We start from the raw sequence: 15076 nt of genomic DNA, 5'->3' as shown, positions 1-15076 counted from the left end.
CCTCATGTGAAGTGAAGTAATAAAAGTTACTTCTATATAATATTGAGGTACAAATTAAGTTATTCAGGACACTTAAAATTACTCTTCTCAACTTTTAAATATATATTATTAATTATAGTCAGGGATCTGTTAATTAGCTTAATACAGATATTCTACTATGTATGCCTCTATCAAAAGATCATCTTGTAATCATGAAAACATACAATAAAATTGTCATGTAAAACAAAATGTAAAATAATGTTAAAATAAAGGATTACATTATTGATAAATTATGGCTACTGTACATTTGACGATGAGATATTGAGATGAAACAGAGTTCTATTGCATAATTTCACTGCCTTTTAGTGACAGGAGATGAGCTTGCTTGATTTTTCTTCCTATAACAGTACAGAGGAACCAGGCAAAACAGTACTGCAAATTTAACCACTGGCTTTCTTGTCTTTTGCTTTTGTGTGTCCACAAATTCTCCCCTTAAGGAATCTGTTGCCTTATCTTTGGAGGAAAACTAATAAAACAGCTTTCCTTTCTCATCACACTATTCTCACAGTCAATGAAGCGGCACATATGAAAGTTACCATGTGATCTGTAAAGTACAAAGCTCCTTGATCTACTCCATAAAGCACAAAACGCACATGTACTGGCCTGCTAACAGATAAGTGAAATGATCTGTATATATGGATATTAGAAATAATTAGACTTCAGATGAAAATACACAGCACCTACAGATGCCTGAATTCAAATTCTGCTCTAGTTAGAATATTCTGAGTAATGAAACAATGGTTCCTCACTTGCTTAATCACGAATGATTAAGATTTACTCCTGCGGCCATTGAAGGAGATAAAGAGGAAACTGCCTGTTGATACTGTGAACTGTACATGTTCATAAATGTACAGCAGTCTTTGCTCCAAAAAGTGGAGGAAGAAAATGACATTAAAGAGTGTAGACTGAAACACATGGCCTGTCAGATATTACTTGGATTAACATTTGCTCAGAATAACTGTAAGTCATAACTAAAAGCTCTGAATTCTTAGCAAGACTTCTTGTTCTAACCCGTGTTTCTGTTTGCCTGGATACAATGGTCATGAGACTCTGAAGAAATGTTCTTAAAAATATTTTTAAGCAACTATGAGAACATAAAAAATTCTAATAGGTAACAAATAGAATGTGCCAATATTTAAGGAAAAACACAGAAGAGAAAAAAGTTAAAATAATTTTTAATTAAGAGAATTATTTTTCAATGATATTTTCTTCCCATGAATTGGGAGGCCTCTTTCTGAATTTTATCACCGGAATTCTGTAGATGCTCAGGGGTGTGACTGAGAACTGTAATTTCTACAGCCCAAGGTTTTGTCATTCTTCCTACTAAATTACAGGAATATTTATTGAGCACTAGTGCCATGCAGTGATCTATGGGTTTTAAATTACAGACTTAAAAGACCAATTCACACTCAGTGACACATGTAAAGACAAAGGCACCTGCACTCTGAATATCAGGGCTGGGTTTGGTGGCATAAATATGAGCTCTACATCTTGTTTAATTTCTCAAAACTCTTTGGAAAATATAATCATACTCAAAATTTATTGAGAGTTAGGTTCAATTACTTTATCAAGGAAGAAAAGATGGTCAATTTCTTTCAACATTTACTCTGGGTCTTTTGTTCCAGACTTATAATCTTGATTACCCAGACAGAGTGGATCTTTCTGTCTTAGGAGTATATTAACATTATATTATCTATTAATCTGGGACACAGGTAGCACAGCTCTGTGAAAATGTGGGGGATCACATGAACTTGAAAGCAGAAAGTGAAGAGGGAGGATAGTGAGTACATTGAATGTGTGCAATGTTGAAGTCTGGGGAGGTCAATTTTTACCCTTTGATGTATGGAATGACCAATTCCTACCTGATCTGGACCTGCTTAACAAGACTCTTAATCTTAATACTATTTTTTCCTTAATTGGAAGCAAAATTTGAAGAACTTGGAAAGATCAGAGAAAAGATATGAAATTCTTCTATGTATTCACTCAATAGCTATTACTGAATACCATCACATGCCGTCCTATGACAGACACCTATAGAATTGAAGATTCCTGTTTTCTGGAGTTTACAAGTCTCCCCTGGGAAAATACAGATGAAAAAGAAGACTCATCATATTAACATATGACAGACTTAATACTACAGGTTAATCTCATAATAAAATTTCCTGACCCTATAGAACCTCATCATCAAATAATTTACTTTTATTTAATGAAGATGATGATGATGATTAGAACACATACCTGTATGTTGACATACTATGCATCCTATTTACCTTATAATAACTGAATGAAGTACGTACTGTTATCTCATTTTAGAAAAGAGGAAATTGAAACAGTTTCAAGTTACTTGTGTGACAAAGAAAGAATTTGAAGGAAGTCTAACCTCAACAATCCATGCTCTTAACTGTTAGGTTGCACTACATAAACATTAAAAAACAAAAACAAAACACTGGCCTATTTGATGCTGGTAATTAAAGGCATAACTCCAAGAGGGTTGACCCAGGAGGGAACACATATTATTACCTAATGAGGTGTCCCACAGCAGGAGTCTGCTGCTCGCTCTCATATCACTATGATGCCATCTAAAGAGAAAGTACTTCTCTCGGACATTAACTAATGAGACTAACAGATAATTATTATCACTGTCATTTTTAAGAATTTATAGAAATCATTATTTTGAACATGCCATACTTTATTTTCCAGGCCAAAAACTTTACTTGCTGAGCCCCCTGCTTTCCATGAGTAGTAAACATATATGAGAATTATTTTGATAACTTTGTTGGAGTGAGAGGGATAAATGGGTAATACAGACAAAATAGGAAAGCCCATGATCTGATAAGTGTATTGTGCTACTATCAGTACAAAAAGTACATTGTATTATTTAATATTTTGTTTTTAATTCTGCATGAAATGACAAGTACATTTGAAATTTTATATATTAATAACTGCTGAACTTTTATGCAGTTTCTAAAATATATCTTGATAGAAATCTAGAGAAAAAGCATATTAGGGCTTTGCAATTGTAAAGCAAAACCACGAATCCTACACTTGGGAGGCTGAGACAGGTGGATTGTTGTAAGTCTGAGACTAACCTGGGTGACAAAGTGAGCCCAAGGCCAGCCTGAGCCACATAGTGAGACTCTGTCTCAAAAAGACCAAAAAAATCATGAAATATGACGACGGTAGTGACTGAGATAATTTGCAATATTACCCCAAAACACTTAGCAATGATCACCTACAGTAGTTTAAAAGGTGTATGAAGACACACTCCAAAATAATAAGGTCTAAATGAATGTTTCTTTTTTACCACTTATAACAGTTGTCTATGGAGAGTTTTAATATTATGTATGCCCTCTCAACCTGAAGAGATTCTGCTTGAGGAGGGATGGATTGATTCTCAGACAGCTGTGCACTGGAAAAAAACAAAAACAAAAAAACCACCTCCATCAGGCTGAGAAATAAAGCAATATGAAAGCTGTTGCTATTATTAAGAAAGCAACATTGGAAACTTCAGGCAAGCATCTGCTTTATAGGTTGATGAAATAACAAAAGAAAATAGCAACAACAACAACAACAACAACAAAAATAATAATAATCAAAGAAATAGCTCTAAATCGATCAATTAATTTGCAATGAGTACTTAAAAATTAGAGAAGCCACAACAAGGCCAAAGATTGACAGATCTGTAGTTTGCTTAGAAGAATGTATAACAATTATTAATCCTTAAAGGAAAGATTCAGATAAGGAGGAATACGAAGAAAAGAAACATAGTTTGGCTTCTAGCCAGTGATTGCTCATAGCTTGAAAATGCCTTTACGTCTTAAGGTCTTAGCTCATAAACCCAGCCAGGATAAAATAAAATCAGACACACTCATCCATCGCTAACCCGCAAATCACCACTGATATACTTGGTCCTTTACATCCACCTGGACTTTCTAAAAGATTTAGAAATGACTTGGTTTGGGATTCACTTTATTTGAGAATTTCCCAATTATAGAGCAAATCTATTAAATTGGAATACCTGAGAGCAGGAACTGGGAATCAGTATTTTTAGAAATTCCTAGGTGATTCCATTGTGTGATCAATTTTGCAGAGCATGTGCATAACCTCAACTCAATTTTGATGACCTAATCTAAAACCACAGCAGGAAAAATAGGTTCTCTGTCCTCATTTGTCAAGGGTACAACATACTCAGGCCCATCTTTCTCCTGCGACACAAATGTTAATACTAAGTTTAGGCTAAACAATTCTTTTCTACCAGACCACCACTCTACTTTCTGTCCTCACTTGCTAATATGTTCCAGAAATACACCTCTCACTTGATAGTGCTGACAGTGACACTTCCTTGCACGGAAATTTCTAATGAACCTTACTTCACCTAGAGCTTTGTACTCAAAGTCATGTGAAAGCATATGGAAAGGTATGATCTCTAGCTCCATCTAACTCTACCAAGGGAAATCTGCATTTAATAAGATCCCTTGGGGATTTGTATGCACATCAAATGTGAGAAGTGCGTTCTGGGGCAGCATTATTCCCCAAGAAATCTGTTGGAGGAAACTTTCAAGGAGAAAAAAAAAATCCATGCCTAAATTAAAATTCACAGTTTTCTATGTGTTGTCAGAATAAGCAGAATAAGTTGTAATTCAAAACATGTTTATTAAGTGACAACTGTATGTCCATCCTGGCTTTCGTAGTTTAGAGGATCTAGAAGTAAAGACAGTCTCTACATCTGCATTCATTCATGAGTTTCTTGTCTAACAGTGATTAGCAAAGAAAAGTAAGAATGGTAAATTAATAAAAGGAATGTGTAAAATGTTGTGGAATGAGCAGCTTAACAGGATGTATAGGCAGCCAGGGAAATGAGATCAGTATTTCAGGGAAAGGCAGACTAGTGCAGATGCCAACACTGAGGGGCCAGGAAGGATTCAGAAAAGCAGCGGCAGTGTGTGTATTTCAGTATCACACAGGGAGGTGAATGAATGTGATCTGCTAAAGAAACAATGCCTTGGGACTAATCTGCCAGGCAGAAGTAGAAGTGCTGTCCTCATAGGCACATGCAGTTATTAACCTCATTTTATAAGTGAGAAAACTGAGGCAGGAATAAGTAACAGCATATTTGTGACAAAGAAAACTTGAAAACCCAACTACAGCCGTGTGGATAAATAACATCTATGTTCTTCAGTTCTAGAATACAGCCTCTTGAAGTGGAAGGAACACGATACATTGAAGGAACTGAAAGAAGGTCCATGTGTCCAAAGTGTAGATCAAGACTTGCTACTGTATTTATGCCATCTTCCCTAGAATGGGGAGAGGCGGTCACCATTCAGAGGTCATGCTTTCTTAGAACTACAAATTTCAAGTGCTTAGCACACAGTTATTAAATTAGAACTTTTAGTCATAGCACTGGAAATACGCATTTTAATTACACTTTCAGATGATTCAGATGCAAGAAAGTTTAAGAACCATATATTTAGAAGTACCTTTTCCTCCAGAATCTCTCCCCTCTGGTAGTGTTTTTTAATTAACTCACACTTATTTAATGATATCTTGGTCCCAAGGTATGGACTAAATGCAGGGTAAATAGGACTGAAGTAGAAAGCTGGAAGAAATCTGAAAATTGAATCTTTGCTCCTCCAGGTCCCTGGCTGCCAAGCTATGAAAAGAATTATCTAGGCTTGAAAAGTCGAAGCCACCTCAGAGGCTTAATACTATTTTCATTACAATGACAACCATTTAAACAACTAATTGAATCTCTGGAAATTGGAACAAAATTTAAAGTTGCTTAAAGAAAAGTTATTTTACATGCCTGTGATTTCTCTACCCTTAGCCAAAGTTAGGAGAAGCCTCCTAAGCTGCAGAGGGAAATCTTTTTAATATTGAAGACATAGAATCATAGTGACTGAAATAATGTAACTATATGCATGCATTGGTTACAGACCTAATCCACTTCCCCAAGCATCAGAGGAGTTGGATAGCCACAACACAAATTTTAGGGCACAAGTATAGTATTCTTTCCAGTTCATCCCTTTTGTACCTTATAACTCTTTAATGGAGCAATTATGCTAACGTCTGATGAGAAGAAAGCTGAAGGAAGCTGAACCTCAGTAGAGCTCCATCATTGTACATTACATTATTTTCTTGATCTTTAAGGCCCTGAAACATTTTCAGATACATTACATTAAAATTCCCGAAGTCAGCACCCTAATGAATACAGTTAAAATGGTTCTGAATGGCGTCAGTAGCCTTTCTGTCCCATCCTGTCCCATTCTGATAAGTGTAATCAGAAATTACACTTATCAGGCTGCCAACAAACACTTTCTATCCAGTTCATCTACTTTGGATCTTTAATCAAAAAAAGAAAGGGTGTAATGGTGTTTGCTTGTATTCCTAGCACTCAGAAACAGAAGAAGGAGGAATCCAAGTTCAACTCCACCCACAGCAACTTACTGAGTTAGGAGAACTTGTCCCAAAAGTAAAAATAAAAAAAAAAGGCTGGGGTATGGCTCAGTGCAAAGGCCCTATATCTCTATAAAAACAAAGAGAGATAGACAGATAGACAGACAGGTAACTTGGGAGAGTTTATAGAAGAAATGCTAGTTATCTTTACTCCTCAAAAGCTCAGATAAATATCTCAATTTATTTTCAAAGTTCTTTCTTATTTAGTGTATTTATCTCTGATTCTATACATAAACAAAGCTAATTGGATGCTACATATTAAATGTATGTCAAACACATGCTAAGAAGATGAAATGGCAGAGCTGAAAATCTTTATGGAAGCACTACAACAGTGTCATGTAAGACAGTGATGAGGACAGCATTGAAGAGCTGTCACTAACCTTGTGCCAAACAAAAATGTCATGTGAAGAGCCATCAATTTTGAGCCAGTGTTGGCCATATTTTCATGCTGATTTCATTAAGTGCTGGTGCAAATGTGAGTCAAAGAGTGTTTGGACATTACAGATACACAGGACCAGAATTTTCTAAGAAAAAGTGCTAATGCTCTCAATTCTTTGATAAGTTTTCTCTTCACAACTGCATTCTCCTTTCTCCCTTATCCCAGGAGGCTGGTGCAATGCTGAGAGCCCTGGTCTACTTGAGAAGACATGACTACCAAGAAAAGGCCAACAATGAGTTGATTTCTTTCCTTCTTTTTCTTGACTTTGCCTTTTCCTACTGTAAACTGGGTAAAATATGAGGTAGATGATACTAGGGAAAAGGGACTGTTGTTAACTTCAGAGCTTAGCCATAAATGAGCTTTAGGATTACGGATACTTATATTTCCACATGGAAAAACAGCAAAAAGCTTTGAAGGAGAGTTTTTTCTAAGAAATACATTCACTTCACCCTGGTATATTTGTTTAGGATTTGGGTATTAAATGTCCTGGGTCATATTTCTTTAAATACTCCCAGGTGTACAAAGTACTACCATATTTTCAATATCTGTCCCTGTTTAAAAAATTTTAACATTTGCTCTTGTTTCCTCACGTGGTTACATATGATGTAAGCATACTGATTTGGTCCTTTATCCTAACAGAGGTGTTACAATTGGATCCAACAACATAGAATCCACATAGAAAATTGGGATGATGATGGCGTTTTATAAATCCTTTTATAATGAATGTACAAAATGCCATTACATCCTAGTAGGTGATGAATACTCTTGGAATAAGTACTAGTAAAATTATGACATATAATGCATAAATGTGTTTTCCTTTGCGAGTTCTGAAGTCTTTGTGTATATAAGACTTGATTTATACGTGTTACTAACCTTATTCCTACCATGCAACTAGCAAAAAAGGATGTTTGTATTCTACAATCTCTCACTTCTTTAGCAGAACAAAATTCCAATGGTTTGGAATGAAAACAGTAGGAGAGCAGGATCTACTTACCTGGTTGGCACAGTCTGGGGCAGGGTGTCCACTCACTAAATGCAGTCACCACACAGTCTTTTTTGCATGGGAGGAAACAGGGGCGCACAGTTTCAGGGCGAGTAGAATCTGGACATCTGTCAATATGAGGAGACCAGGTCAGTGCCTCCTGGACAGTACAGATGGTTTAACACAGAACTATAGTATTTTAGAGCAGAAACAATGTGAGGACATAATGACATTTTTATGGATGAAGAAAGAAAGAACCTAAGAGGTCAAAACTACTTCTTCAGGTGTGCAGAGCAGATTTCAATTCTCTCAATGCAGTCATCAAACTACTTATAACTAAGCTAGGGTGAAAAAATAAACATTCTCTGAAACTAATGCCCAATAATAATTAACCATTAGCATCAATTTCAAGTAACATTTGAGTTTTTCAGAATAAGCAAATTAGAGACATTTTTTAAACTTTCATTCAAATTAATTTATCAAAATAATTACATCTTACAAAAGGAAAAAGAAAAATCATCAAAGACAATTTAAAATTATGTATTTTGATCACTAAAATCTAGAATATTTAACCAATTGATATTTTTCATTAGAATACATGGACTGATGAAGCAGAGTAAATAAAGTGCAACTGACTGCAAATAATAAATATGCTAACATTTACAAAAAATCAACTCTGATATTATGTAAATAATTAATGACAATACATGGGGGAAAGACCATTTGCAAACAGTAAGACAGCCCTCATTAGGACATGATCAGGTTGTAATTTTGAGAAGCTTCCAGCTTCCAAAACTGTAAGAAATATATAATAACTGTTCAAGCCACTCAATGAAGGTCATTTTTATTATAGCAGCCTGAAATGTCTAAGATAAAGACTCTAAGAATACAATATTAACCAAAAGCAGTAGTGCACCCACCAAAAGAAAGCCACATCATGAAGAAATCAGGAAGGGTGTGAGTGGGCAGGAGTTAAAGTTCACTGTTAATCGAAGGAAGAGCATTTTAAATTGATACATGAAGATATGAACAATTTATGGAAATATAGCCTTTAGAGTTAGAAGACAAGCAACAGAAAATGAAGGGGAGGCTAAGAATATGTGTTTGTGTTTACATGCACATAAAGACCAGTGCAAGTACATAGGAAACCCAGAGCAGAGTAGGTGGCAGGACAGGAGGGGAAGGATGGCTGGGAGAAAGGGTTTTTATATTGTGATAATTTTATATTGTGACAATGGAGCCTATACTTTCTTTCATCAGTTCCTCTGTGCTTTTTTACTCCTACCGTGGAATATGTGATATTTTGTTTAAAATGGGTTAAAATGAAAGATGTATATATGTATATCCATAGGAGTTATGCTCAATAAATTCTTATTAGTGGCATTATTAACTGTCCTTACACAAATATACACACAAACACGTAAACACACACAGACTATCAAATAGATTCATGCAAAGAGTATAACAATAGAAAGAAGAGGTTTGCTATGAGGCTATCGTGTCACTTAAACAAGCTACTCTGGTAAGGAAAATTTATATTTTAACTTAGTCAAGATAGCAGAAAAAAACACTGAAATTATTTCCAAGTCCTTTATTCTTACCTTGAAATTTAATAAAGATAAATTGATCTGCAATTTATACTAACTCCTCCCCAATCTCCCCTGGTAGATGGCTAGAAGTAAAAAAAGGTAACACATGTTTAATGTGTTACAGTTTGTGTCTAGATGTACCCCCAAAGCTTCATGCAGTCATAGAGTTTTCCCTCAGAAATGGTTAAGTCTAGAGTATGTAATTGATTCCTAGTACAATATTGGGATTAATGGTGCTGGGATTAAGGGCAGGCAGTTGTTGGATTGGATTGACACTGCCCTAATCCTGGTAGACTGGACACAACATAAGGTACAGAAAGAGGTTTGTGTTATCATTCTCATCCTTTCAGATTCTCTCTCTCTCTCTCTCTCTCTCTCTCTCTCTCTCTCTCTCTCTCTCTCATTACTTTTGTTTTCCTCCACTCCCATGAACTACTCTCACTCAGTCTTGGATATGGACTGAAACCTCTGCAGACTTTGAGCTAAATAAACCAATCCCTTTAACTTTAGGTGTGGGGTATTGTGTCTCAGCAAGAAAAGAAAATCCTGTGTGCTATATGAATCATGGGTTATGGGGTCCATATCAATCCCCTACATACTCTCAGATATGCACAAAATAATTTAGAAACACTGGAAGTGATAAAAGTCAAGCTTTCTGTGCTTGTATTACAGGGGCTTTCTTAGCAGGAATTGCTAATGGAAGTGGCACTGCTAACTGTCTACTTTATTGATCCTTAACAAGCATCATTCACAAAAAAAATGCTTTCATTGGGAATAATATTGAATCTTCATAAGGTGGCCATTTTTCTCTCCATGAGTCTTAATTCCCTTAATTCCAGGAGAAACAGTGTCATTCCCTCAGAGATAAAAGATGCATGCCATCTATGTTACAACCTATCACTACTTTTCCAATTTCCATAAACTTCCTATTGTTGTTCAAAAATGTCATCATGGTCTACTAGCAGTTTATCTTTCCTCAGCATCCAAACAATACGTTTATTTGCTCTATTATTTGATTACTTACCAAACAGATTTTTGAGAGACTGTATGATGCTGTATGTAGTATGTATGTAATACACATACAGCATGCACTACACATATAATAATTTGGATGTCTTAATGGCAGAATTACATCTTATATTTTAAAAATACTAGATATCAGTTTGGTATAAATATTTAGTAACAGTGAGTGAATCAATGTACAGTAGAAAGTGCTATTGAAGCCAAAAACAAATCCTAGGGATGTTTGACTAATTTTTCCAGCAATTTCCAAAATGAAAATATAGCTTTGAAACTAAGGGTAACATACGGATTCAATTTTTTAGTTAGTAAACAATGTATTACTCCTTACTTTTTATGATAATTTATATTATTCATTTTCATGTACACACATTGATCGCAGATTGGCACTGATAATAACAAAAAGTAAATGTATTTCATTATAATACATACATTTTTGTGATTTTGCACTATTTATATTTTCTGGAATACTCTCTATATATTGTCGCGATCATTCTGTAGGCTTCTGCTCTTTATAAGTACTATGTTGAAAAGCATTAAATAAGAGCTACATTGGTCTGCCATTTTTCATAAAGCCTCTATCATTGAGATGCACACATAATGCTCCAATGCCTGGATCACTCATCTGACTAAGGAACTGACAAATTCATCTTACTCAGCTGAATGGGGCAAAGCTGCCAACATTTTATACGTTTAAATGAAGCTGTTTATTGTAATATCTCACAAATATGCCAGGTGTTTTCACACTGAAGGCAGAAAGTGCCTTATCAAGAACTTGAAAGGCTTTGAATTGTGTTTTTAATCTTTGCTATTATTACTCTTTTTGGCACCACAATTGGAGAAATAAACCGGAATTGGGCAGTGAAACAAAACCAAACAAAACCCCAGTAATAACCTATGAAGTTTCTGGCTTAAGTTGTGTCCTAGTTAGCTCTCATTTTCTGATATGATCAGTTCTATTACTCAAACAATGGAACTTTCTCACCTGCACAGTTATATGGAAACCTAAGAGGCAACCCAGGGGTGCAAGAATTTGCAACAAACTCTGCCTCTCAATGCAATGGGTTTAACAATTAAGACAGTATTTCAGCTCATTTATTCCATAGAAACATCCTTTCTTCTCTGAAGGAAGTATTCTTTAGGAAACATTCTTCTCCTTTTTTATGTCTATCTCCTATGAACCCTAAGAAACCTAAGAAACCTTAGAAGTTTACAAGTGACAAGCGATCTATTTCTAGTGTAAAGGTTCTCATGTATATACATATAAAAGGAAGAACAAAAGAAACTTTTTACTGCTGATAATCTCACTGAGTGCTTCACTGGACATTAGGTATTATGTTCTTAGCTCAATTAATCTCATTAACCTCAAGAACTTTAATTAAGTAAATTGACTAAAGTCAATGTAGGCTGCTCATATCAAACAGCATTGTTTGGAGACATGGAGAAAGAATTAAAACTAGGTTTCTAAGTCTCCAACCTCATTAACAGCATACAAAGCAATTATCATCCGCTATGTGTGTGTGTATGCGTGTGCTGGGAAAACATCTGTGCAGTGATTTTCTATATTGAAATGCTATAGCAAAATTAACGGTTATGCACCGCGATAATATTTCAGTCTCACATATGTAAATCTTGAAACATGCATATCAGCTTATGGACTATACTTTAAACTTTCAACTGATAATGGTAACTTTTTATCACACAATAACTTTAACATTTGAATAAACTAATGTGCTCAGATAGTAGCCTCCATGGTAGTGTGGAAGAGCTCAAATTCCTTCACCATGGTGTTGCATGTGAAATTGTCCAGGTATTTGAGTTGCCTATGGACAGGAACACAAATCAAATTGAATTAGGCAAGGAGTAAATACATTTGCTATGGTATCAGAAGGAGCAGGAGTGTTGTTAGAAGGGAAGGGGACAGACGGCTTGATTAACCCAGAATTTGTTAAGTCTATGTTAGTGATTTTTTTTTCTAAACATCAGCTTTAGTTGCTTTTGTTTCTTTCCAGAAGGCCTTACTGTGTCCGTGGCAACTCGCAGTTCATATGTTAAGAACATCATAAACAAAAAGTAGAGAGAGATTCATTCTCCAGCTTGAAAATTCCTATGAAAGACTGTATTGCCAAGCTTATGACACCAGACCAAAGTTTTTGCCACCTATGCTGGTGACCCACCATTTCTGCGGCTGGGGTGGGATCTTAAATATATTCACTTTGAAATCTCTGTGTATAGAGGAGTTTCTCCATCTTTGAGTATGAAATAGCCCATATATTTTCTTCCTTACTATTCACTAGACCTAGCAAAATATTTTTTTAAAGATGGAACTCCCACAGCTTAGGTCTTCAGTCAATTATTTTTTTCCTCTAATCCATTTGAAATTCTTCTTGAATCTTTTTGAAATCTTGTCTTAGTTCCCATATTTTCCTTCTGCCTTTGAAAATGTTTATATCTCTATGTGCAGACAGCATAGAAAGCATGCAATTGCATCCTATTTGAAGGTATAGATTGGTCTAATCAAAATAGCTGTTTGAATTTCACTGCTCACTACAGAAAAGATTGGTTGAGTCTAAAGAGTAAAAACTCAAATCTCTGAAGTACAAAACCTACTTTATTTTAACCTCATCTCTACGTGATTTAAAAGCAGTCAAAATCACTGAAGTTAGATCTGGGAAAATTTTTTTGATTATTTAAACAAATTCAGTGTTTGTGATTTACTTTTAACCATTATCTAATAAAATATCATTAACTGTACCAATGATCTGTAAGTGCAGTAATCTTTGAGTCATATGCTTTAGACTTTAAAAGGTCAAACAGGAACAGCAACAGCAAAACCTCTTCTTGATCTAGTGCAAACATCGGCACATCAGTTGCTTATTTAGTATTGTCAACTAAAATATGTAGTTATGTGGTTATAATATATACTTTAAGAGATCAGTGATACCTTTTGGTCATTACTTGTCCCACATGACTCTTCACACAGTAGACCTTCCGTGTTTGAATGCCTACACCACAGGTAGCTTCTCCACTCCAGCCAATAGTTGCATTGAGGACAGTAACGAGTGTGTTTTCAGAACAGGGGCCCCAAGGTGCTGTCTCCCAGTAAAGCTGCATACAGGAATGCTCATTGCATAAACGATATTCCTGGAGGGCTTGACTAGGAGGACATGGCTTTCCACCTGTAAAAAAAAAAAAAAAAAAAAAAAAAAAGGAAGCGAAAATACAATTGTTGATATTTTTGTTACAGCTGTTCTTGGTTCTATTGTTTTTCCTATTTAATGGCCTAAAACCCTAAGCCACTAAATACTTCTTCCAACTGTGAGGTCAAGGACTTTGGTCCTGAGTGACAAACTAATGATAATATATTACATTCTTCTCTCCTAAAATATGGGCAGTAGTTCACATAAATAGACTATACAATTAATGAAGTCTCCTGTTCAACATTAGAGCATATATCAAGTTAAACTGGATAGAAATCTGCCTTTTGCTTACCACTGTTTTATCTACACAATTCATTAGACAGAATATCCCCACAACCCTGAAGTAATATTTTGTTGAACACACATACAAACACATACACACACATGCTCACACACACACACACACACACACACACACACACACACACATACACACAAACATAAAAGGAGTAAATACATTTGCTATGGTATCAGAAGGAGCAGGAGTGTTGTTAGAAGGGAAGGGGACAGACGGCTTGATTAACCCAGAATTTGTTAAGTCTATGTTAGTGATTTTTTTTTCTAAACATCAGCTTTAGTTGCTAAAGGTTCATAGGTTCTCTGTTTCAAAGAAAGGCATTATTTTTCTAAGATAATCTTTGTAAGATAGTCAGCTGCCATCTAGAAATACATTTTGCTACAACTCAAAAAGTCCATAAGATTTGCAAGAGAGAGCTTATTTCTGAACTCTGAACTGTGTCTGACAGTGTTCCACCCTCTAACAGGCAGACCAGACAGATCTGCACCTTTACACTCTTGTATGAATAGGATCATGAAACTCCATTTTTGTCTGTCTTCTTTCAGATTTTTGTATCAATATAAAAATTATTGATCTTTTTATACTCCTCCATGCTATCATATTTTAATTCAGTTAGCTAATTGCTCAAGATCTGTGGCCTTGTTTTTTTTTACTTTTTTTCCAGTTAAATACTGTTGAATTTTTTTCCCATTTCCAGAAATTTAAAAGACAAGTGAGAGATACAGCTGCATTCTAAAAATATGACAGTCTTCCTTCATTGTGACCCTGGCCCCATTTTTCAGCATCACAGGTAGGATCTTGTTTAAGGAGTTCCTCACAGTAAGTGGCCTCATAGTCCTGTGGTTCCCAGGGGGCTGATAGCAGATGAGGCCAGTGGGAGACACAAATGCAATGGTGCATTTATTCAAGGACAGAGACCATTGCTGTAAATCATAGAAGCAGCTGCTCCTCTAATTTGTTCTGATATCACTGTTCACATTCCCATAGCACTTTTTATATTCTTCAAAGATATTTTCATGGCCTTCTTGTTCCCTTCCCACCTCCAGCTGGTCAGCA

At 35.5% G+C, this 15076-nt stretch overlaps 1 protein-coding gene across 1 annotated transcript in view; it reads right to left on the bottom strand.

The window, feature by feature from the left end:
• Window positions 1-15076, bottom strand: part of Thsd7b (thrombospondin type 1 domain containing 7B) — an 823364-nt gene that overhangs the window by 359749 nt on the left and 448539 nt on the right. The window contains exons 9-10 of the mRNA XM_063259013.1: window positions 13467-13701; window positions 7926-8041 (exon numbers count right to left, since the gene is read on the bottom strand). Of these exons, the coding sequence (XP_063115083.1) occupies window positions 7926-8041; window positions 13467-13701 (351 nt within the window). The remainder of the gene's footprint in view (window positions 1-7925; window positions 8042-13466; window positions 13702-15076) is intronic.

Source organism: Cavia porcellus, unplaced genomic scaffold (assembly GCF_034190915.1).
Source record: "Cavia porcellus strain 051 isolate PalLab524CR breed Dunkin Hartley unplaced genomic scaffold, mCavPor4.1 scaffold_12, whole genome shotgun sequence".
NCBI classification, from domain to species: Eukaryota; Metazoa; Chordata; class Mammalia; order Rodentia; family Caviidae; genus Cavia; species Cavia porcellus.
This window is presented reverse-complemented; position numbering and strand designations above follow the sequence as displayed.